General features: G+C 36.0%; 1 protein-coding gene across 1 annotated transcript in view; it reads right to left on the bottom strand.

Moving 5' to 3' along the window:
* Positions 1-26536, bottom strand: part of UNC13C (unc-13 homolog C) — a 132554-nt gene that overhangs the window by 59445 nt on the left and 46573 nt on the right. Inside the window, exons 9-16 of the mRNA XM_054272855.1 lie at positions 25310-25451; positions 18397-18566; positions 17453-17568; positions 15893-16056; positions 9954-10104; positions 7533-7601; positions 6165-6254; positions 5245-5373 (exon numbers count right to left, since the gene is read on the bottom strand). Of these exons, the coding sequence (XP_054128830.1) occupies positions 5245-5373; positions 6165-6254; positions 7533-7601; positions 9954-10104; positions 15893-16056; positions 17453-17568; positions 18397-18566; positions 25310-25451 (1031 nt within the window). The remainder of the gene's footprint in view (positions 1-5244; positions 5374-6164; positions 6255-7532; positions 7602-9953; positions 10105-15892; positions 16057-17452; positions 17569-18396; positions 18567-25309; positions 25452-26536) is intronic.

Genomic DNA, 26536 nt, shown 5'->3' with positions numbered 1-26536 from the left:
AATATAAAATTTTCTATTGAAATAATGATGCAGTGGAAATTCAATGGAAGCTTACACAGTGGCCTTGATCAGCACAAGGCTGCAGAGGGCAGTTTTATAGATCAGTCTTGGACAATGAAATATTAATTTTAACAATTCTTCCATATTTTAAACTGCATATTTATTACTTACATTACATATAATATTACTTGACGTAGAACCACCAGCAAATATACTATATGCACTATATATAAAAAAAATATATATAAAATATACACATATGTAGACATTCACATATAATGTCTACCAATTTTTAGGATTTTATATAATTTTAAAAGATATTTTTAATATCTAAAAAAATGAAAATTCGGCCTTACAGCATTTACTCAACAGAGCATAAAGCCAGAAACCACTTGCAGACATGCATTCAAAACCTGTGAGGGATTTCCCTGCGCAGCGCTGTCACACTGTAACTAACTCCTAAACTGTTAACTTCTTTGAAACTGAAACCCCATTTAAAGAATCACCATAGAATCACAGAATGGTTTGGGTTGGAAGTGATGTCAAAGATTGTATTTTTCATTCCTCTTGCTCTGGGCAGGGGACACCTCCCACTAAACCCCATTGCTCAGAGTCCCATTCAAACTGGCCTTGAACACTTCCAGGGATGGGGCACCCACACTTTCTCCAAGCAACTTTATGTATTCCATCTGAAGTGGAACAGAATTCTTCTGGATTAATTCTCATCAAGAATTGTCAGCCTTTTCCTTCAAGGACTGGCAGGTGAAAGGAGCTGGTTTAACTGGTCTATCTGTTTAGGGCAGTGAACATGAATAGCTCTCTGTAGTGGCCAGCCAAGTGATACTGTGGTTTTGATGTGAGTCACCCACCCAGAAAAGTTCTACTACTGCAGGGAGTAGGTGGAGGAAGATCAAAGTGAGCCCTTCACTTATTGCAAGCTCTTTGACTTCCTAACCAGTGTTCTCAGACAAGCTGCTAAGAAGAAATCATATCTGTAAGATCTGGTCTTCTTCTGACAGAGAATTCTCAGAATGGAGTTGGAAATGCCATAGCACAAAATGCATCCTTCTGTTCTGAGGTAATTTACCAAATGTAATTTTCTATTACTGTTGTTGACATGCTGCCCATCAAACACAATGCTGCAACACAAAGAGAGATCTCTAAGTACCCTCTGCATGCCAGAACCTTTTCAGTGAATCTAAAGCAATACATAAATATAACAAAGGGCTTCACAAGAATTATTACTTGACACTGAAATTTCCACGCCTGAAAAATAGAACTCTCTGTAGTAAACAGCTTTTGCTACTGCCCTTTATTTCCCACTTCATAGTTCTGAATGTGTTTGAAAACCACAGATCATAGTCATGCTTCAATTCTTGCAGTATTTCTATAAGAAATTAATAATCTAACCTTATTTTTTGTCATTTATACTAAAGAGAAAAAAGTACATCCTCAAAAACAACTATGAGGCTTGCATTCCCAAATCCCAAAGACCAGGGACTCCCAACTGAGTAAAGCAAAACTGAGCCAGCTCCCAAAGCATAGGCCCATCCACGGGCTCATCCACAGCTCCAGTTTCCAGATCTGGGATGTTTTTTGCTCATTATCAACCCAGCCCAAGGTGCTGTACCCCTGTGAAAGATGAATGGCAAGGGCAGAGTGCTGTGCTGCTGCAGCTCTACCACCCGTGGCTCCTGAAGGAGTCAATTGCTCTTTTCTACCTCCTGTCTGCACCAAGCTGTGCTGCGACAACATGCAGAGCTGAGATAAGACCCAAGTAAAGGTCCCTAACATCAGGTAGAATATCAGGCCTGTTCTGATGAGCTGCTGTCAAATATAAAGTACTCCAGTGTTTTATTCCAGTATATTGGTGCTATCAGTCATGAAATTATTTGTACTGATCAAGAGCTCTTCAGATAACATGAAAGGGTATGGTCTGCATTTCATTGGTGTCACTCAGTGGAGGAGACTGCAAAAACAATTATTGAAGGGACTTCAGTCTCTGTGAGCACCAGCCAGGATTTCAAAATTTGTTTTCTCAAGAAAGCAGAAAGAGTGACATATCTGCAAACTGAGACAGAAAGCTATCAAAGTGCTTCCTAAACTACTTCTCCAGGATATGTCTTTTCAACATAGGGTAGCTAAGCACTTCACTCAGATAACTATTAATTAAAAAGAGAAAATACTGCATGTGCTGCATAAGGAGCTAGATAGTCCTTCATCAGAGGGCTTTGTCTCCAATAATGAGGATAGCAATATACATGGCAGTGAAACTGTCAAGCTATCATGTTTTACTGCCTCTGGTAGTCATTGGTTTCTTGCCATCAGCTGTTCTTTGTATTCTGGTGTGGAACTGTAGTATGACATTTTTGCATGCTGTTAGCATTTGCAATGCTTCACCCCAGGAAATATCCTCAGGGGTGATATTTTGCTGCAAGACATTAGCTTTTTAACGGTGATTGCCTGTCTGACAGAAAGGTAGAGAGTAATAAAAAGAGGAATTGGAGACTGCTGAGCATATTTTGTGATTTAATTTTTGTGTTCACAGTGGCAAATATCCAAAAACTCCAGTTCAAGCCCCTCAATTTTAACAGTCATTGCTCAATTTTCACCCCAAAATTAAACAATCCCACACAATCAGACCTGAAGCATATTTTCTCAAAATACTGTGGCAGACATCTCTGAGAGTTATAGGTTGCAGCCAAAAGCAATTGCAGAAGGTGGTTACCCTGAGTTACACACAGATACACCCTGAGCATGCAGAGGCCTCAGCAGGACAACATCTGCCAGTCCTTCCCCTGAGTGAGAGCAGGTGCTGACCTACATAAGAACCATTCCTTGTTGCTTTGGGGCTCAGTTCTCAGTCTCACAGCCCAGAGCTCAGCTGTGCAGCTAAAACATGAACCTCCTGTGTGCAGAACCAGGCCAGGATGAGCTTCCTCCCTCTGAGGGGACCTCACCTGATGGGGAGACAGCAGAGATAAGAGAAGGGTACTGAGGAAGGCTTAATGGTGGAATCTGGTCTAATCTAAGGGGCTTGGAAACAAAGCTAATGAAATGTTAATTACAATACTGGTTACTGCTTCATTATTATAATAGTGGTACCACAAACCAGTCACCTGGACTCACTGGAAAGCCTCAAGAGCTATAGGTTCAAACAAACTGCGTATTCAAGTGTTCCTAAAACAAAATGCACTTTTGGATATACTGACAGGAAACCGTAAGAGGACCATGTTGAACAAAGTCTCCTTGTACAACTCAAGAGTTGATGCAGAATTCAGGTAGTCTTTTGAATTAATTTTACTTATCTCTCTATTAAAGTTAGGCCAGTTATATTTCTCAGAATTGTCTCTCATCTTCTGGGAAAGAAAGTTTTACTGTCTGGCATTAAGATTATATGTGACTGTTGCCTGAATTTTTTTAATGTGATTTACTGTTAGAAATAAATTATTTTGAATGTGATCTAGTTATTTTACATTTTGTGTTTTACACTTCTTCACTAAAGTTTCTTGCACTGCTTTGTGATTGTAACTGTACAGAAATTGTCTGCTAAAGTTTCCACATAAAACTGGCCCTGCTGGAAATCTTGTGAACAAGAACTCAAGAGGTGCAGAAATACAGTGAGATGCAGTCAACTCAGTTTTCCAACAGAGTGAACAATTGTGGATTTTTAAAATTTATTTCAAGATTTCTTATTTCTCTACCATTAAGTAGAGTTGTGTGAGAGAAAAATATAATAACAACATTGCCCGTTTTGCCTCAAATATAATTTGAGGGAGAGAACCCTTACTTAAGCGAGTTTTACAGTCTCTACCAAGCAGAAAAACTGTAGTATCTCTGCACTTTAAAACCATATTTTAAAATAGACAGGCTAAATGACTGTATGGATTCACATAAAAAAGTTGTAAATTTTCTGAGTACAGAGAATCTTTTGCAGTTGCCACTATGGTTTGCAGAGGTAAGACTTCATCACTTTTAGCTGTTTACTGAGTACTAGAATCTACTGATAAACTGCAGGCTTATGTAATACCCAGTCTAGCAGCACTTCATATTATATTTACCAGACAAGATCAAATTACTGCAGAGTAAATGTTAGTGAGAAAACAGAACAGTTTATGACGTAAATAGATGTGATGCCTGAAGCTGCTCCTTCCACTAATTTATACTCCTACTCAGCTTACAATGTAATCTGTTGTAGGATAAACACATCAGCACTAAGTGTGGAGTGCTTATTGGTGCTGGTGAGAAATTCTTATATTCAAAACTACAGTTAAGTTTTCTCAGGAAAAGGAATCCAACATGAGAAAATAAATTCTCATTTCAGAAATGTTGAAAGCAAATATCACCATTCCTAAAACACAGGAATTCATATTCTGGATTTAAGAGATATATCTTTCACTGAAATATATAAATAAATTCAAATAATTTTCATTTGAAGTCTTATATCATTAGTATGAGTGTTCTTATTAATTATACACACACAAAAAAAAGTGCATTTGCCAAAGAACTTAGTTAATTCTGTTCAAGGCTGGAATACTCACAGAACTACCATTTTTCCAGTGTACCATCCAGAAAGCAAATACAAGGTACAGGTGATAATATGATAAAGTGATGCTCCTTTAAGACAGTAATTAATTCTAACATTACTTATAGAATAGCCATATTATATTAAAAATAAAGAGTATTCTCAAGCATTTTGCATGACATTTGGAACACAACAAGTGCTATAATTATTTTGCATTGATAGCTCAACCTGACAGACTAATATTAAGAAATCCTGTGCTTTCTTAAAGCAGTTACTAAAGCTTGGATCCAAGTATGCATCATGGTACTAAAATATAAGGCTGGAAAGACTATACCATTTTCAGCAAATTAAAAATTGTTTTCAAGAGTTACGGAAGTGAAATGTTAGATTTTAAATAACTATTTTCCTGTTACAGATCTTAAATTAACAGTAATCAATCAAATGCCATCTTCCCCAAAACTCCTGGACAATTTCACAGTCATGTCCAACTTGATGACTACATTATGAGGTAATGTGTCCATTTTGAAACTCATGTTAAACATTTTAGAGTTCATAGCTGTCTGTGGGTGTATTTATGGTATGTTGCTCCTCCATGCATAAATAAAGTGAAAACCTGAGTGCTTTGATATGAAGGAACACCAGAAGACTTTCTGTTTATTAAAGGCAAACTAACAATAATAATTGAGCAATAGCACAGAACAAGTTCATTCTGACCTTACCTGATCCACTAACTGGGAGTAGAGATCATAGCAATTGTCAAAAATGTATTTGTAAGTTGAATCCAGGCAGGCTTTTACACAGTCCTTCACCACAGTACTGGCTCGAGGGGGGCTCTGCAATTCCAGGACCTAATTAAATGTTTCATAAATGGGAGAAAGTCAGAATTAGATTGAACACAAATATCCAAGTGTTGAATGGAGCTGTTATACAGGATGAAAAGTGTTCAAATAAAACAATGATAAAAACAATTAAAATTGTGTTGAATTAAGGTTGATTTAGCTCAAAGATACATTAGAACACATGCAATTAGATTTTATCACTAAGTTTTATTTAAATTAAGTACTTATATAATGAAAAAGGCATGTGTGCCCAATAGTTTACATCTTTAAATCTTAGGTTTTACATTTTACCAGTTTTTTTTATTATTTAAGAAATAAATAAAGTGTATAATATGAGCTTTTCTTTGAATTAGAATATCAAGCCAAATAGCAGTTATTTATTTAAAGCAAAGACTTCATATTTTTACTCCATTTCAGGATACATTAATTCAAACTTTAACTTAATGGATTATTTTAATTCTGTTTATGTAGTTGCCTAATGCAATTGAATCACATGCTAAAGGTTCCTTTGTGGTTTTCTTTTTTCATTCAATAATATTAATGTGTACCATTCCATTCCAAAAATATTTCCATGCTTGACCACTTAGATCTCATTCTTAAGAGAGACTAAGGCAAATAGTTATCAGATCTATTTTACTGTTTGACTTGTGATTTTATTACATCAGTACAAACCCCTTTTTATATATTACTTCTAATGAGTTCATCTAAGAATGTTTTATGTGACTTGACTTTAAACTAATTAAAAAGGTAAAATTTTTGTTTCTGTCAGGAAATTTATTTGTGCAAGTAAAGGACAATACCTTCATCCGAAAAAAAGTAATGCTGGTAAGCAGATCCACAGTTGATTTCAGGTCTTGGAGTCTTTCTGAATTGCTGGCAGGAAAATTATCCTGGTGAATCAGGGAAAGAGGAATCATGCAAAATTTGAGTTGCAGGTAAAATCCTTGAACAACTAGTTAAAAACCCTCAAAGAAAACATGAAGTGCTGCTTGGAAGGATTAGAGATGTTCACATTAACCAAATTCTGCCTGTGAGGTAGTTAATAATGAGCATCCCTTGGACATGAGTAGGAACACTTTTGATAATGCTCCTGCACTTGTAACATGAATAATTCAAAATATTGTGATATTTCCAAAACATGGATGGAATAAAAAATGTTATAAGATGTCTGGAAACTGCCGCTAATGAAAATAATTTATGGGTTTTACATGGCACATATATAATTTGTAGGCATAAATGCAGTAGTAAGCTTAATGTAGAAATAATATACTCAAGTTTTGCTATGATCTCTGGGTTAACAGAGTGATGTGAAGCAGTATTATTTAAATAACTTCCTACTATTGAAATATCAGCCTCATGCTACAATACTGTCGGGACAGCATTCTTCAAAATGAAAAGACCTTAGCATGAACATATCTCCTTCAGTAAGGATACAGTCTTAAAAACTAAGTATGGGCAATTTCCATTCTCTCTAATGCCTTGGGGTTCTTTTAAATATTCCCCTTCTCCTCCAGTTTTGGAGAGCAGGCCACATGAACAGACAAATCCTTGACCTGGAGGCTGCCACTCCTAGAAGCTGAAAGGAGAGCCACATGTGATGAAGCCCTAACTTAGGTATTGTCCAAAAGTTTCATGATCCAGTGGACTGGAGAAGGAGAGGGAGTTCAGAACCAAATGGTAGCTGGCAAGTACCCAGGGTCTGCTTTCCTGAAAGGCTGGCTTTGGAGCACAGCTCAGTGGAAGGAGATTCCATGAGGCAGAAATGAAACTAATTCCTACCAAATAGAAAAACAAGGAGACAAGACTTTTTCAACATTTCCAGGATCTTAGCATGCAAGCTGTAGCAAAGATGTCAGGCTCCCAGAAAAAATACAGCAGTAACTGCACTTTGAACTACCTGAGTCAGTGAAGGTAATTCCCAGACGAATTAACTTAATCAACTTAAGACTAGTTATAGACCAATTTGATCAAAATTGTTGAATACTACTCTTTCTTGAATATGTGACAACCTCTTGACCCATTCTTGGCTTTTGGAAAGAAAATATCAAGTTTTTTCTTTTTGTCAAATTGGAATAATATTGGTGTTAAACAGCTTAAATTCTCTAAATTTTTGTTGCAAAGGATTTGGGGGGTCTCATGTTGACTCAAATAGAATATGTTGTACATACCCTGTATTTAGATAAATCAATCCTCAGAGAATTGTGCAATTGATCCAGCAGCTTTATGAACTTTTCTCTCTGTAAAAAGAAAAGAAAAATATGTTGCACTAGAATTTGCAGGTTCCTGTAATTGTTGGGGTTTTAGAAAGCTTCTTTCCACTTTTAACTTATTTAAAAAGAAACTTGTTTTCCATTATTTCATATACAAGTGATGGTTTGAAACACCTGTGTTTCAAGGCCAAGTGATTCACTTTATTTCCCTTTCTATGTTGTATACCTGGTATGCATTAAACACTGTGCAGCTGTGCAATACATTAGGGAGGTCACAAAGATTTTTGCAATGCAACATTTTCCTGTCTTATACTTGCCTTGCAACTGAATAAACTCTTGAAGAAAGCACCTCTCCCTTCCTTTAATAAGTAAGAAATGATGCTCATTTACTACAGAATTTGGTGCAAAAATATGATTGAAAATTATACTTCTGAAACAGTGGCTTTTGTAGGAATAAGGTAAGTAATACTAATACAATGAAATTATATTTTTTCCTTTCAAACGTGGAGATTAACTTGTTATCTTGATAGATGAAGGAGCAGTGAAATTATTTTGCTGTGAGATTTCCAGCTGAGTTGTGCCATTCTCAAGTAATACTAATGAGTTTCTAATTACCATGTTAGAACATATTCCATAGTCTACTGCACAAAACTGTGAAATCTCAGCCTGTGTGAAAGCAGCAGACTTCTGGAAGAAGCAGGAGCTGATAGCTCTCAGAGTGCACTGATTGTATCTGTACAATACAAATGTGATGATCAGGAATTTGAAATACGAGTCTGTGCACGGTCTCTCATCAGTGGAGTTCTAACCTACACCAAACCCCACTAATTTGGCACAGTTCCCTTAAGGGATCAATCAAAAGAGAACTTTTTTGTCATGTTGTAAAGCTCTACTAAAATATTCAGTCAGCCAAATCATTCCCAGCTGTAGCCTGAGGACTTGAATTTGAGATGTTCTTTTTGATGAATGATGTGCAGCTATTCACTAACAAATGCCTTTTGACCCAGGAGAGAAAAATAATCTCATATTTTGCCTATAAGTCAATTGTTTGAAAAAGAGCTCCAAATCTCTTTTAGTGATTCCTACTACTCTTCTCCCATCCATCTGTTGAACTATGAATTGGATTGGAATTGCGTCAGAGGCAAACTGGCATTACCATCAGAGAAAGGATTTAATCTCTGCCCAGTCTGAGGACAAAAGTAGTTCTGGTCATTAGAAAAATGGCAAAAAAGGATAAAAATCCAGCGAAACCATTCTAAATTTCAAAAATTGCATAAAAGTCAGAGATCTAATAAAGCTTGAACGTCAAAAGAGAAGACTTGTTTCAACAAGTAAGTAATTCTTGGTTTACACATCCAAATGTATAATTTCATAATTTTATCTTGAAAATCTGAAATTCATAATTCCTCTATTATTCTAATACGGGAGAAGAGTTCTAGTATCTCTAACGCTACTTCAAATAAAATTTTAAATTTGAAATTTTAATGTGTATTTAATAAATTTTAATTACAATTAATATTTTATTTCATGTCAATATATAGTATTGTATGAAAACTGTTACATCAAATATATATTTGATATCAACCCTGCAAATAAAAACCTTACTAAAAAAAGAAAAAAGAGGAAAGAATAAATGCATTTTTCAGCATAAGATTGTGTTTATACCCTCTGTATCATGTGTAATACCAGAGCTATGACAGCAACCTCTTTGAATTATTGCTCTGCCTTACTGCTCTCAATTCCTCTGAGAGTAGGTGAAGAAATCAGAATAAGAAGTGAATAATCTTTATTTATTATCTTGTTCAAAGACAAGGAAGTACACGCTGTGAGATACTTATCTACAGAAGAAAATTTAGCAATAATAAAAGTATTCTCACATCCCTGAAATGCTACTATTCCTCCTAAAATTCCTGAAACCAGGACTTGGACAATTTAGCAGCAAAAATTTCAGCAAAAATCAGAGAGAGTCCATTATTATGGATCCTTGTGAGAAGAGCAGCATTTATGGCTACATCCATTAAGTTAACATGAGTTCACTGATGACACAGCCCAAGAAAGGAATTGCATCCAATACTTAGTCTACTGCAGTTAGCAGTTTGCAAGGCCCACTGCAATAAAACAAAAATGTTGGGAGATTTTAGTGCTGTGAACGTGTGCCAGTGCTTTCTAGCCTCTACGCCTCACAAGGAGCTGAGCAGCATCTCCTCTGGCTTTTGTGATGATTGATTTTAAAGAGTCAGGGTAAAATTTTCAAAAGCTAACAACAACCCTCACTTTTTAAAATGAGCAATTAAAAACAAATTCAATGTAGAAGTTAATATGGAATACAGTAGGAAAAAAAGAAAAGGACCAGAACTCTATCAAAGAAAATCTACTTACCCCAAAGTTAGTAGCTGCAAAGCGATCTGAGGCAGAAACATTTGTTGCTGCTGTTGTGTGAGCATAGAAAGCATTTATATTGGCCAACAATGTACTCATAACTGCTGGAACACCAGGGCACATGTATTTAGAAGAGAGACAGGAAAAGTGCCTGAAATTCAAACAAACCAACAGTATTAAAGATGGCACGGAATCTGCTTCTTCTCCCATTATAATTTCTTTCTAACTCTAATGATGTAACTTTCAGGCTACCTCAAGGAAAATTGTACAGATGTATATGAGGAAAATCCAGGCATGTTTGACACAGTTGCCACTTGTTGCACACTGATATTTTCAAACTGGCCATATTAGATTCACATTCAGTTCTTGCTCTGTTAATCCTAAACACAAAAACATGACTTAACTATTTTAATTGCTATTAAACAAAACATTAATTATTAAAGAAAACCTAAAAAGCAAACTCTAACTCATCATCATGGAAATTCACAGAGATCTATAGTAGAAAAAGATTGAATTATTATCAACGAACAGACTCAAACCAGCATTTTAGCGTGGCTTTTATTTTACCCTCCATTATTAATGAAAGGTGCTTCAAGCAGCTTCTGGGTTCACCTTGATTTGAATTAGGCCATAACTGAAACTCTTCCACTTTGATCCAGGCCAGTAAAATTTAGGTAATCAGTCTGTTAAACCCAAAGCAGCCAAAACCAGAGGTGCAATGTAGCAGCACTGTTTACTTGTTTAATGAAACAAGAGATGCCTGCTGGAAGCATACAAAGGGCTTATAATACAACAAAACCTGAGAGGTACAAATGAATGAAAGATCTGACACATGAGGAGAGTGAACATTATAATTTTAAACATAAATTCCTAATTTCAAGATCTATAACTAGGCAGGACTGGGAGAGAGAGAGGGATAAAGAAAAAATGTACATAAATAGGAAAGAGAATTAAGGAGATTAGGAAAAGATGGTGGTAAAAATGGGTGTACAATCAGAAGAGGATTAGGAAATTCCAATCAGGCTCTGTATGACTGAAGGTGCTGATTTGGCCACATGCTCCTCTTAGCTGGAGTCTCTGGCTCCTCTCTCCTGTTCCTCCTCAGGAGCATAAGGCAGAGCAGTGTGCTGGGCCTGAACCACCTGGGCACTAATGCCCTTCCAAGAAAAGAATTAACACAAGGTACAGTGGAACTTTCCTGCTGAACTTAAGCCAAATACCCTTAACTATTGTCACTGCCCAAATCATCTTTCAAGGCATTATTCAACATTGTTTTCCTGTAGGGGCAATTATTAAGTGCTATTATCTGCATTTTACATAACTGAGAGAAACGGCTCAAAACTACTCAGAAACCAACCACATGGGCCAGGACTAGAGCCCAGCATTCCCAGCTATGTGCTCATGGAATAGTGTTACCAAAACTTTAATTCATAGCCGGTAATTTCAAGAAGTGCTTTTGAAGACTGAAATGTGAATTCAACAGAAGAAAAACACAGTTCTCTATCCCTCAGAAAAATCTTTCAAAACATATGTCACATGTTTCTGTCAAATAGAAGAATAATACTTTCCTTTGTAATGAAATACAATGGTGATATCAGGTGGTTCTCACCAATAAAGGCAACCTTTAAAGCTAACAGAAATATCTCCTTATCTATGAGTAAGTATGGGAAATATGTGTAGGGATGATCAGAACCAATTATCAAAAAATTGACAAAATTAATACTTTTAATATTGATGACCTTTAATTTCCAAAAGTCTTTTAGTGGACTTAAAAGTCCTTAGTGCATGAGTAACATCAGTCTGGAGATAAAAAGGCACTAATAATCCCACTGGCCTTAGAGTCATACCTGTAACACATGCTCCTCTGAGGGAGAAGGGAGGCAAAAGGAGCAGTCAGCAGCAAAGAAATCACTGAGATTTCCTCAATTGCCTTCAGGGAACATAACAGACCATGGAAATATTGTCTGGGTCAAAATTTTAAGGTGTCTTCTGAAGGTTCCCCTAAGCATTTCACAATGAGCTGCCTGTACTGAATTCTTATATTTAGACTAGACCCTAATTGTACCAATTTTTCACAAGGAAAATTTAAAGCAATTGCTGTAATTTATGTCCTTATTGCATCACTGCACTATTTCACCTGTAATGTGCTTAGTGAAAATTATGATAAAGCATGTGTAACAGATTTTTGTTTCTCTCCATCATTTAATTAAAATCTCTAATGTTCACAGGACCTATTAAGTACACAATATGGGTCATAACTCAGAGTGCTGATAACTCAGGTTATCAGCTACCTGCGAGATACCTGGATTCCTTCTGCTTGCTAAAACAAATAAATCAAAGTAAACACCTATCCTTGTTTTTGCAGGGCTTTGAAAACAGTAGCCAGTAGCATGAGTTATTAACAATTTCTGGTGGGCACATGATGTCATAGTAAATATTGCTAAATCTCACACATTCTGGAGTAAGTTTGCACAGCATAAGCTGAAGCCAGGCCTGCTTGCTCCAACTTTCTTACTGTGCATTCTGACCAATAGACAGTGCCTGGGATTCCTCCAATATTTCTGTTAGCATGAATTAGCGAAGAAAGAGTCTAATTGATGTGCTGTACTCATCAGTAAGCAAATGCTATCAATAAAAAATTAGTTTAATGGGCGATTTGTGTGCTTTCTGTAATGCTGCCACATTAATTGAAAACTAGCAGGAGAACAAGATGACATAGTTAGTGCCCATTAACCCGCTGGAATGAGAGCTATGTAGCTGATTGAGAATCATTAGGTTCTACCTGTGGTGACTCTTTCCAGTAAGAAGTAAAGATCTTAATAGAGCTTTTATTGCACTTGACTCTATTACACAGTAAATTCAGGCTGCTGATATTGTGTGTAATTTCAGTGTCTAGTCAAACACTGTTGCAATACGTGCTCAGATTTTTGCCTTCTAAAGAGAAGTATATTAAATTGAAAGATGAATGACAGGGAAAAAGTTACTTTTTCTTCACTGCAGAGTGTGGCTTAATACATGTAGGTAAATAAAATTTCAGTTTGATTCCTTCTAGACATTGAATTTACAGCATAAACTGCCATCAGTCACCAAAAGTCATCAAAATAAAGGGCAGCTGGATCACTGTGCTGTTTTTCTACTTTTTCTTCCTGCTTTCTGTGATACTTATTTTCCTCCCTATGGTCTCACACATCCCTGCTTGTACTTCTGGGAGTTACACATACCAGTTGTGTGGCTAACAGTGTCTGTCTGCCTGTAACCCAATCAAAAAAACAAAAAAAAATTTCTTATCTGAACCATGTAAGAACGGCTGTAATGTAATGGTCTCGCTTTTCTTTTCCTAGTACAGACTCCATGAGGAAAGGCAGTATAAAATAGTCACAAGAAAGAAGAGTGGATTATGTAACCTATACAGTCAAGACTTCAAAGAGCTGCAATTACTGCAACAGAATCAGTCTTTTTGCTGTATTTTACTTTGGGTCAATGGCTGTTTTTCCGTTCACATGAATTACACATTTGTACCTTAAAGCAGATTTCCTTGCTCAGGAACTGTACAGTGGTAATCTGTATCTTGAGAGTAAAACTCCCCTTCTAAGTCAGCATCTTTAGGGAAAAAGTGTCTACATTTATCTCATAAAAATGTGGAGATGCTCCTATCCCCAGCAAGAGGCGCAATCACACCTGAATTCATTATCTTTCTAAGTTTGGTGAGAAAGGTCTAAGTAGGGACAATGATTAGAGCAGACAGGTAACCTGTGTGGTATCTCCTGGTCCGATTCCCACATTTCAGTATGAATATATTCACTGTGTTACGAAAATCAAGACTAAATTTTTGAAATATTATCTCTGTGCTCTAAAGGAGAAGATAGAAATAACTGTTGAGGGCCAGAAGGAAATCTTCAGGGTTTATTAAGAGATCATAGATGACAAAGCCACTATAATGAACCAGAAATAATAGACAAGTGGGATTGTTTACTGCTGTAGTGGAACAGGATGCCAAATCACTTTAGACAGGGGTACTTTAGAGAAACTTAATCAGGTTTATGTTGTGTAGAAATGCAGAAAGGCATATGTTCCTACTCCAGCATGTGGCATCTATCTATACTTAAAAGGGTCAAGACTGACTATCATTTAGTAGCATTGGAACTTTTTATAATAGCTAACTTTAAAACAGATATGAATACAACATCCTAAAACTCATGTAGCCTGATAAAATGCAGATGCTCTCTGGGGTCTGGATCCCGGGGTATTAAAGCTTAATCAGTTTTGCATTTACAAATACAAACATTTTAACTTCCAATGTTACCATGAGACATGCAGTAGAAGTATTCTGCAACTAGATTCTCAAGCAAAAAATTCTCACACAATATTCCTCTGGGCAAAGTGATTATATTCAAATTCTCTTTCTGTTGTATACTGGAAAATTGCTTTTGTTTTAGTAGAAGATCTTTGTTACAAAATGCAATCTGATAATTCTATTTTCCAAATCAAGAAGCTGCACATTTTCTTCCAGCCACTAAAATTGTTCCAGAAGAAAAAGGTAATCTCATAAAAAGAATAAAACCAGGAGATAATAGTCCAAAAGAAAATTCCTCATGACAAATAGACTTAGTATCTTCACTACTCTTCTTCCCAAAGTCTGAATGCTCTGAGATGTGTCTGCAGATGATTCAGCAAAACAACGTATATGAATATATATTTTTCTCCAAGTATTACATGAGATTACATGCATCACTGATTTTATTCCCAACTTAAGCAGGCTGGGGGTGTTCCCTCAAAAAGGCAGTGCTCATTATTGACATGAAACATTTTAAAATACAAAAGGATGTGGGTATGGGGACAATGAAATCTTAGCTTTTATTTCTTGTGACCATCTAATATTAAATTCACTTTCTCATTACATCTGCCCTCAGATACCTGGTTTGCAATCAACAACATCAAGGAAATTTGGGGGAAAAGGTACAGAAGAAAGCAAGAACAAAAAGAGGACAAGGCAAAATAGGTCAATTAACTTAGAATTAATTATTATTAAACATACAATCATTAATTATTCTTTGCAATGCTGAGTAAGTTCCTTGAAGGAAGATCATTATAAACATGTATATTACAAAATATATTCCCTGAACTTCTATTAAATGAACAATACAAGAATTCACTGACAAGCTCATTGCAATAGTAGGTGGTGTCAATATATTCTGCAAATAAAAGAAAACTTGAGATTTTTAGGTACCTTCTTACTTATTATAAGACTCTTCTTTTTAGGAGGTAAAGAGATGCAAAAATATGAGAGATGTTCTGATTAAAAATCCCACATTACCAGGTTTCTGTGAGAGAAAAGCCTGTATTTTATTTATAGGACTCACTTCAATCTCCTGTTTTTCTACAGTTCTAGCAGAATGTAGTCCTTTTCACCAAAAACTTTTTGCTGGATAAATTGAGAACACATGATGGATCTCACATGTCTGGGCTCTATGGTGCTGTGTTCTAAGGTGTTCAGACAGCTACTTTAGAACGGATGATGCAGTAATAGGGCTCAGTACTATTAAAAATGGTTTGCACAAATTATTTACATATATTATGGAAGCTCACTGTAGCCACTAGTGAGCTTCTATAGTAGTAGAAAAGAGTACAGAGCTTTTGAAATCCTGTTCCAGCTGCATCTGGAACACTGGAAGTCTTTCTGAACTGTGCTATATATCAGTATCATAAGGATTAAGGAATGCATTAGCAGTAATACCAGTAACAGCTTATAAAATGCTTATATTTTAAAGCCACTGCAGATGAGAAGCACTTTAATGAGAATCAGATGGACAAAGTGATAAGAATTTAAAGTCAGGAATGCAAGAGAAACAGTGAATGAATTCACAAAGGCTTGAGACTCATTACTTCCCTCAAACACATTGTTCACAGCAAAGCAGAAAGCCAGCCATGATGATACTTACGTCATAGCTTGATAAATGTATTCAATTCCATAGCGCATTGCAAATTCATCCACAATTTCCTGTGCAGCATCATCAAAGTAAACCTTCCAGGCCTCATCACCTTTCACCTCAGGGATTTTCACCACACCATTCGACTTCACTTCCGTCAGGTAATGGAATAGATTCTAAAGGTAAGAAATGTTTCAAAAATGAAAGTTTGGCTTTTAAGAAGCATTCTGAAATACATCCTACATATAGTCTTCAATATGTTGCTAGTCAATTTTTGAATTGTTTTTCCAAAGACTGGCTCAAACTAGTCAGCAAGCTTGTGATTCAGCACATTGTATCTTCTTGATATAAAGTCATTCCTGCTAACTGGCACAGAATGCAACATAAAATAGTGAAGAAACTTCTCTTTTATATGCCCTTGTTAATGAATGAAATCATGATGTTATAATACTTATTACAGAGTGTTTCAATTTCAATTGTATCTGTGACCAATAAATTTCAAATTCATTATTTAAGCCCTTCAGTTACAAGGAGCTAACAGAAATACTGCGGGTGCCACTCTCTTTGTGCAAGGTGTGCAACAAAACTTAGGTTTAGTACCCTTGGGAGAAAAGCTAGGATTTGACATTCATGGCATAGAATTCTTCTCAGATTGCCTAGCTCCATATGCATTCACAAATTTTACAACTTCATAGGTATCCACAAAATCCAACAGATTTTATTTCCTATTTTCAGTGACTGGAAAAAAACCCCCTAAAACATTGAAATACTTTCAGTTTTGCTAATTAGCCCATAACTGTCCCCTGGACTCTCTTAAAGCATTTGAATATTGTAATTTACTTTGTAAGTCCAACATTTGCAATTTCAGGTCAAAATTGATCAGGACAAATGCCCTAAATATCTGATTTTACAAATGGTGAACAATGGGATTTTGTGGCTACATGCTAGTGGTGAACCTTCAGCCATGTATTAGCTATCAGCTTTCAGAAACTACTTGTATTTCCAGAATAGAACTTCTACATGGACGACTATTTGAAGGAAGAATAATCAATTACAAAGAAAATCTTTCAGAAGACACACCTATTTATCAGTGATTATTTTTTCAATGTTGACAAAAGCAAACTAGATGAAAGGAAAATTAGGTTTTATAGAGTTTGTGTTTCTCCTTTTTCTCACTCTCCAAAATATGTGTTACTGTAAAACAAAAGAAATACTTTACAGCATACATCTGTAATATATAGAAATGTTTGTGTATTCTTGATGATAACAATCAGGTATCAAAGGACTAAATAAAAATAAAAGTACAGGTAGAATTTATCTGTCTGGCTTAACTTCTTTTCCTAACACCTCCTGGCAGGAATGATCTGTTTGGTAGTCTTACGTTTTCTACCCTTGCCTCTGAACCTGATACTTCCTGAGCAATACAGAATGGGAAACTTAAAACAAACTTGTCCTCAAGTACAGCAGCAGTTATTTGTTTCAGTGCTCTAATGTTCTGTAGCCTTATTTCTTTATCCATGCAACAACTGAACAGTGATTTCTATACTGTATACTATAAACTCTCCAACATACCTCATGTAGACAGGTGTACTGCACATGATAAGGAGCAACTTTCTCCTCTCCTTCAATTTCAACATTTATTTTCAGTCTAATGGCCCCAGAGACAGCCGATTTATCTGTTCGCTTTTCTGAAGAGTGGAAAAATAATACATTAGTAACTACCAAGAACACATGTATGTCATATGAAAAGCTTTCACAAATCATTCTAGTTTAATCTTTGAAAGCTAGTGAGTCCTGCTGTTGAAAACAAGAATGTCTTTTAATACCTCACACATGGTTCAGGCCACAAAGTGGAATAACTAACTATGAAGTAAAGAATCTCTTATTTTATCTCCTACATTCAAGCAAGGCTACACAGCTATTTATTTACTACTTTCCCCTTCTCAACTGAAATTACTGTTCTTTTCTACCTGACATCTGTACCAATTATTATTATTTTCCTTTAATTATGAAGACTTTACCAACAAGCTGGACTACTCTGAGTGTGATTCTGATAGGTGCCCACCAAGGCTGCTCTATCACCTCCCCTCCTCTGCTGGCCAGAGCATAGAAAATCTAACGAAAGCCCCATGGGTCGAGAGAAGGATGGGGAACAGATCACTCACCAACTACTTCCATGGCCAAAACCAGACTTGACTTGGGGGAAAATCAATTTGTTACTAGTGAAATCAGAGGAGGATAATGAAAAATAAACCCAGATGTTAAAACACATCTTCTCTTCACCTATCCCTTCTTCACAGGTTTACTTGACTCCTGATTTTCTCTACCCCCTCCCTGCCAGTGGCACAGTGGGATGGGACAGTGTGGATTCTCTCTCTCATTTTCAAATCAACCTGTTATATTTAATATTTTAAAAGTCATACATTGGTACCAAAGCTACAAATTTTGAAGTCACAAAGTTAAAGACAGTAATACTCTACCTAAATTTGTTTTAAAAAAATCAGTAAGAATCATACCTAAATTATACCATACATCCATTTCTCCACTCAGTGTTCTTACTTCAATGATTGTTTGCCCAAGGAAATCATCGGATTCCTTTTTGAAATGCTGTTTTACTCTAGATTTGATATCATCATCTTCATCCCATACTCTTACTTTTATTCTATCTGTAGAGTTATGACATTCACTGGAAAAACAAAAACAAAACACAAAATGTGAGTGGTATATAAACTATATTACTCTGCACTGCTGTCTAATTCATTAAACTCAATCTCCACACACTTGCTTAACTGCACCAAATGTCAAAGCACAAACAATCTGCAATACCCAGAGGAACAAAAGGCCAACCCAGACTGCCAGAGACAAAAAAATTTTCTGTATATATGAGAATTATTACATATAAAGAGAATAAATGGATTGAATTATATATACATAAAGATTGTATTTAGGAATGTCAATAACTGCTCATTAAAATTTTTTATTTGAAATTCATACTTTTTATGCTATTGTGTAACGAATATCTTAGGAAAGATACAGTTATGTCAGGTTTATTTGTTTAGGAATGCCATATAGTACATACAGTAAACTACCATAGTAGTACTCTGGAGTAATACAAAAAGCAATAAAAAAATTAAAGAATATTTCCAGTGTGTGTCAGGTAGCTTTTGTTAAAAACCAAAAAGTATGCACAAACATCTCATCAAGGAAAGAAAGGAAATCAGAAAAACCCAGGAATATAAGTACCTGTTCTTTTAAAAAGATATATTAATGTTCTTCAAGACCTCCCATTCCCTGGTAAGGAGAAAGAGTAGGGACCATGCCATGCTCTAAAAAAATTCTTGTAAATTTAAGTGGCTTACTAACCCCGTCTGGATTGAGTGGATTTGAGAAAGTGCTGGATGTATGAGGGAATGAAGTGGCATCACTTTCAATCTACAGAGTACACAGTGGAAAAAAAATTTTACTCCCAGCTGCACCCGGAATTTATTTGCACAGAAATGTAAAATAAACTCTATTGCTGCTATTCCTATAAGGCACTGTGAGGACTATTTACTATTTGTTGGTGATGGCTTTTGATGACTGGATTGGAATATCCCAACACTGACTGCAGAGGTTTGGGTTAGTGAAAAACTTTCTGCTGAAGTTTGACTAGTACAGAGCTGGCATCAGTTAAATCCATACCATACTCATGCATCCATATGAAGTATTGCTTTTAATATTCATTCACTAGTGCTACAGAAATATTTTTTTGTATTACATACCTCTTTTTATCTTTAAATATGACTTTGAAGCATAGCTGAAAATTTTCATCTTCAGCAGGGCATTACTTTCACAGTTGATTAAGAGTTTGTACTCAAATTCTATTCCAAGCACTATCATTACTTAGTGATTTGTCTCTGTTTCCAGTGTTAAAACAGTAATACTCCAACTTATCTTCCAAGCAGAACCCCTCAGGGGTATTCTAAGAATTAATTAGTGGTGGTAATGGGCTTTGGAAGTATAAAGTGCTGTAAATGGTATTATTATTGTCAAGTCCAATCAGACACTAAAAATGGCATGCACAGCTTTTACTCTGCCACACTGTGACATCATTCAATATCACAGAAATCCTTGTGTCTGTCTATATTCCAGATTTTAACTTCGCAGATAATTCTGGTAATTAAAATGCACATTGTTCTGTGAGTAGCAAAACTAATAGAGTGCAGTTTCCTTTTGTCTTATTACTGGCTTCCCTGATATCCAACCAACTACAATCACCTGCTGAATCTTCTCCCATAGCTGGAGTTTTCATAAATTACCCCTTTATGTGAAGTCCTGGTATCTGTTATAGGATGAGGTCATACTGAGGACAGTAAGTATCTCATCTCTCTCTAACCACATATTTTCACAGAACATTACAGACACACTATTTGGCAATATGGGGAATTTCTCTGACTGATCACAAAATTCAAAGGCTATTGGCAAGAACATACAAAATATAGGAAAATAGAGGTGAACCAAATAAGCATTGCGGCCTTAAGAAACTAGGCTATTTAATTCTCCTAAAATGCAGCTCTAAGTTACTACTTAACATTGCTAAAGTTCCAGCATTGCATTTAGCTGTGCACCCAACAGAAATAATTGACAGGGGATTTCTATAGTGACATAGGGAGACCTGTCACTGGTGAAGTATTTATGTGACCCTCATCACCATACCTGTGCTTTTCACAGAATCGTATTCCTGCTTTGATTCTCTGACAGATGCTGCATATAAAAAGTCATTGTGTACTTCAGCACAAACATCATATTTCTATTCTTCTGAGACAACATAAATTTCCCTCTGATATACACTTAGTTGATAAAGAAATATTTATTCAGATAGTCAGGATTCCCTGATCACCTCAGTTGTCCTCAGCATCCTTTTCTCCTTTAATCTTAGGTTAGTGAAATGTGGTGAGACCAGACCCAACCAATGTGTTAACTCATGCTCTTCTTTGTGTCAAAGCTTCAGAACAGAGTCAGCTCTGCTACCTTCGTAATGTTCCTGTACAGGACCACAAAAATAGCATGGATTTGTGTTTAAAAACTGAAGAGTAGATGAGCAAATATTTCCTCCTGGCCTGCCCTGTGGCAGTGTGACTGCAGGGAGTGACTGCTAAAGTTCCAGAGCTCAATGATCCTGCTCACCTGCCCAGACTCAGAAACAACCCTCTGGAATGACATGCAGGTTCTGCTTTAGTCACTGCTAACATCTGTCCAGAAGCTCTGCGTGGAATTCCTACTTCTGTTTACTCCAGGAAAATCAGCCCAGGGAATTAAAGGCTAGACAACATATGCTAGTTTCAGTGTTCCTCTTCTAACCACTCTGCTTTATGTGCTCAGTAAAAGCATTCACAGAAGTGTGATAGAGGAAGATGAAAAATGAATTGTTCTCTAGCACACAGAGAATTGAGGGTACTGATACTTCTGAAAACTAGAGAATTTGCAGTCTATTCAGAGATGCAAGACAGAAGAGACAGTTTTAATAATTTAATAACAATCTGGTGACACTACATTACTTCTGCATTTCCAGAATGCCACACAAACATGAAATAATCCTCATAGAATTCCAGCTTTTTCTAATGGTTAGAGTAATAAAACTGGAATAAAAAAGTATCTTTACAACAGTACCCCAATGTAAATTTAATATTAGATGCACTGGCATGATGTTATTGTACATATCTCCTGAGAGATTGGCATCCAGTGTTAAAATGACAACTAAGTGATAGTGTGCCACCCTCAGTAAGTTCAGGAAGCCACTTATTGCTATTATTACCCTCATATTTATTAGCAGCATCATTGCCATTACTGCAATCCAGGACCAGATCCACACCATTGCTATGTCTACTTTGTTCTTAGGTGTTCAGAGACAGTTCCATGGTCCATCAGGATATGTCTCCCAGAATTTCATTAGCTCAACTGTTGGCAAAATTTTTCTGAAGTCTGATTTAAAACTCTCTAAGTGTAATTTGTGGCTATCACTTGTTCTACTATACTATTACTTGTTCTATTATTCTTGTTCTACTGTAACAGTAAGCATGGAAAATAGATTATTCCTTTCCTCTTTGCAGGAGAAAGGATGTGTTTAAAGACATCCTTACCTCCACTACTTGTCTCTTCTCTAGTCTGGACAGTCCCAATTCTTTAGCAGTGTTGTCACGGGCAATGCTTTCTGATAAAGTAGAATGAGACTAATTATGCTTTTTCTTGCATTATTTTACTCTGTCATAACAAAAAGAGAGTTGTATAATTAATCTGGATTGACAGCAGTTTGAAAAAAAGACTCAGACCATGCATGCTGTACTCTAAACCTGAAAAATATCATCACTGAACAAACAATTTATCATTGGAATTGCTTCTTAGAGGTGTTCTGCTCTCTTGATTTGGGCTGAGGCTGTGAGATACAGTTATTTTAATTAGCAGAATGTCTCAGACTGATTATTGAAGAACTTTTGGAATGGATGAGTATAGTAAACTAACGTGTAGGTTTTATTAATCAATTAGTTTTATGTAATACAAACCTTTGTTATACACTCTTGCCTAGGAGGCAATCCTTGAGCTATTTCAACAATTCTGGCAAAACTGTTTAAATAGCACTGGAAACTGAAGCATCATTTAGGCAGTCAACCAACCATGTTTTCTTCAGGTACAGTGAAGGTAATATTTTTCAAAAGTCAGTCCAGCTGCTCAAGAATGCACAAAATAACAGTTGAAAGGGACTTTGGTGAAGTCCTCTTGGCCACTGACAGTAAATATTGCTTAAAATGAATCCACTAATAATTTATTTAAGATTAAATATTGTGTGAGGGCCATGCTTTAAAGTAACTCTAAAGAAAGAACATCTACAGCTGGATGACTGAAATCAGTTTGAACAAATGTTTTCATCCACTGAAGGTAGCAATATAAATCCAATGAAGATATTTATTAGAACCCTAATGCTGTCTTAGTGACAGCCAAAATAGGAAAAATATAGAATGTAAATAATCATCCAGTTATTTGGAAGATGTCTACATTATACAATTGTATCTGAGGTATTTATGAATGGTCAGAAGAAATGTGGTACCTGCAAAGTCAGCAGGGCAATTTGGAGATGTGTGCTACCCTAGACAACACTGTCAGAAAAAACCTGATTTCTCTATGTCAGTAACCAACTGTTGAAAATAGTCAAGAAAAGAATGAGAGTAGACTTTTATTATAGTGTATCAATAAAAAGGTTTCTACAAAGCTGAAAACTATACAGCCAAATATATCTTCCTGTAATTAAAAAAAAAGAGAAGAAAATGTAGTCTCTTTTCCTGTATCAGATGCCACACTCAACCACAAAGAGAAGGTGACAGCTGCAGGACTCTGCTCTGGCATTGAAAGAAACTCTCCTATCACTGATGCTTCATTGAAAAAGCCCCTAAACTTCTCTGTTATCTCATTTCTAATAATGCCAGGAGAAAGGATAAAAGCCCTTAGCACCGATGTTACATTCATTAAATGAACATCTGCTGGCCTATTTACTCCTCTACCTTGTGCACCACAAAGATCTTTTTTAGTTATCCTTTATGAGGTCTCCTGTTCAAACCTGTGCCAGTGTCCCATGGTCATTTAGCAGGGGGTCAGACTGCATTTTGTCAGAAACATTCTCTCACTGTTACCATGCAATCATATCTGGGTCACGTGTGGTTCTAAGAACAGGAACACTGCCCTCACTCCATGTGCTATGACAGAACAAATGCACAGTGGGGAGCCAGTGTTTTTTCCAAGTCTTTATTTTGGAACAGATGGGAGGACTTGAAAACATGTTTTGGTATGATAAGTATGCATTAGATTGTAAGATTTTTGAGACATCTTATTTCTAAATTTTATAATTTAAAAGTTATAGTGATGGTTAATGTTGGATTTTCAACAGGATTTAAATATCAATTGCCACTAATAGAGCCTAATTTAAATAACACTTCCTGAGTCAATTAAATAGTTATATTGATTTACTTTAGATTTAATCTTCTCATTAAATGTTTATAGTTTATTTAATGCAATTTAGAAATTCTCATGTACTTTCAGCTGAAATCTAAAGCACTGAATAAGTCAAGGAGATTATTTCAGAAAACACGTGCTATAAAAATGTTGGAAAATGTATTTTGTGAAAAGCAGTTGCTCAGGAGGTACATGCTATAGTAAGGTTTCGGGGGGGGGGGTATAAATATTATTCCTAGGGCAGCAGATGATAAAAATAGTGCTGGGGAAAAAAATGAAATATTTGCAAGTTTCGAGGGCTTTTATTGTAGCTTGGCTCACATCTTTGATAAACTACATTCAAGAAACTTTCCATGAAATTTTCTGAATTGCTCATCCAAGTTTTGACATTACGCAATTCCTACAATTAAAATGCCAGACCATAATTATGACCTGCTTTTGGACACTCAAAGCCATTCAGTGAGGTATGACACTTCAACTGTTACCACAATAACACAGTTAACTCAAAAAGAAAATGCTTTCTGGATAGAAGAAGCTTGTAAAAAGTTTCTGGGTGTCTCTTTTCTCTGAAGTACCTATTCATTTCTAAACAAATGTTTGAATCTGTCAAAGGAATGGCATACATTGTTTAATTCAGCTGGCGTTCTTTAGTTCCTTTTCCAGACAAAAGCAGCATCTTTGACCAAAACTCTTTCACACTCTACTGAAACAATAACCTCCTCCTCAATAAAGTAGCAGATTTTGGCCAAAAACCAGGGAAGTACCAGACTGTAAGAAGTTAACCTGTCATGTTTTGACATTGCACCTTCTCAAAGAAAGCAGGGCTCTATTTCAAATGCCTGAACCCTCACAGAAACTGCCTGCACAGTTTATGTAGATAGGAATAGTGACAACTCCTTCCCTCTTTATAGGAGGAAAGAAATATTACAATAAACTAAACAATGCCATCATATGGTACTCTCCATATTTGACTCAGGCAACACTCTCTAAAAGTATGGACATTACAAACACACCAACCCTGAGCCTGGAGCACAACAGTTACTGCCAAATTCCCCAGTTACACCTCAGAGAATCACAGTGTCAAATAAAAACACATCCACCTTGCATGGTCGGTATCTGGCATATAGGAAAGCATTTCTAATGACAATACTTGGTATGCAAGGTTGAAGTATGAAAACTTATTTAAGTTCCCTTAAAGACTAGGATAATTAGACACCACCAACAGATCCCAAAAAGGACTTAATTATAAGCTGCATGATCACTATAAGATAAAGACACAATAAATTTTGATGCTCTCTCCATTCAGAACTTGCTAATTTCATAATGCTATAAATATGTATAGCGCAGACAAAACATGTTTTCAAATTAAGCCAACATTTCACGTGGTAGAGTTGTATTATCTAAATATAGACTAAAAAAAGCAATATCAACAGCATCTTCTCTACTTACAAGTAGAATTTTTCATCCCATACTGGATTCAAATTCCCAAAAATAGTTTTAGTTCTTCGCTTGTTTTTGCCAACTTGCACAGTAACGTATGGGTCACTTGAGCCAGTTTTGTCCTTAGCCTGCAAGCCCTGAGCACAAAGAACTGCAACAAAGGAGAGAAATATGCTTTAGCCCTCATAGCCTTTATTGCCAAGAAGTAAATGAGAATGACACCAGCAACAGGAAACAAAGGCCTCACTGTGATGGATCCTGAAGAAAAGGTTTCTGGATTATTTTCCCAATGTCTGTAACTCTGGAGACTGACAAGGTTTGTCTAAATTACCCTTCTGGACTGTATCATATTTAAAAGTATAGTTTAATAGAGTAATAAATATAAAGATTCACTACTGAGCACCAAACAAATACTTTTCACACATAATTCAAGTACTTTTCTCAAACTTTGGTTTGGTCAAAATGGCAAGGAATATAATGTTGCATAACTTGTCTTGAGTCTGATAGTTCCCTAAAGTTTCCTGCCCCCAGTAAATAAATAAATAAAAAATTCCAAAAGTTCTCCAAAGAGCCAAACTAACATTTCCAAAGTAAAATCTCTAATAATATAAAAAATATATATTCCACAGTTCCCTGTGGCTTATGGAACTAAACATGAGGGACATGGTCTCCATTTGCTCTTTTAAGAGATGAACCATTACTTTTAGAATACTTTCTATGCTATCACAGAGAGGGTGACAGTTCTGATAAATTATCATCAACTGTTTATGTATTTGGTATACTTTCTGACAGTTAGTGTGGGTGTATAGTTAATAGATATGAATTTAGTGGCAAAAATAAACACATACAATTTGATTTTCCATCATAATTCATAAAAGTGGAAATCTCAGGGGAAAGCAGAACTCTCAAAGAGCAGCCTACCAAACCAGAGAACTGCAGCTAAAACACTTGCTCCGGCTCTTACCATTCAGCAGCAGTTGGCTTTGTTATTTTGCACACACTTTTTAAGTCATCTCAGTGGTAACATTGAGTTAACGTTCTCTAATGTCAATCATCTTGGATAATGAAGCTCCCTTGGCGTGCTCAGAAAATGATTACCTAAAAATGGCACCTTGCTCAGCAGATCAGAGCTTGGTGGGGGTTCAGTCATATGTGCTGACTTTAGTGAGAGAAGTAAAATTCTGCTATTCTTTAACACATCCAATTCCTGAAAACACTCCTAGGAATAAAATAGCA

Source organism: Melozone crissalis, unplaced genomic scaffold (assembly GCF_028551555.1).
Source record: "Melozone crissalis strain CALT ecotype California unplaced genomic scaffold, PUWL_Pcris_2 ptg000014l_1, whole genome shotgun sequence".
Taxonomy (NCBI): Eukaryota; Metazoa; Chordata; class Aves; order Passeriformes; family Passerellidae; genus Melozone; species Melozone crissalis.
The sequence above is the reverse complement of the archived record's forward strand: the minus strand, read 5'-3'. Positions and strand labels throughout refer to the sequence as shown.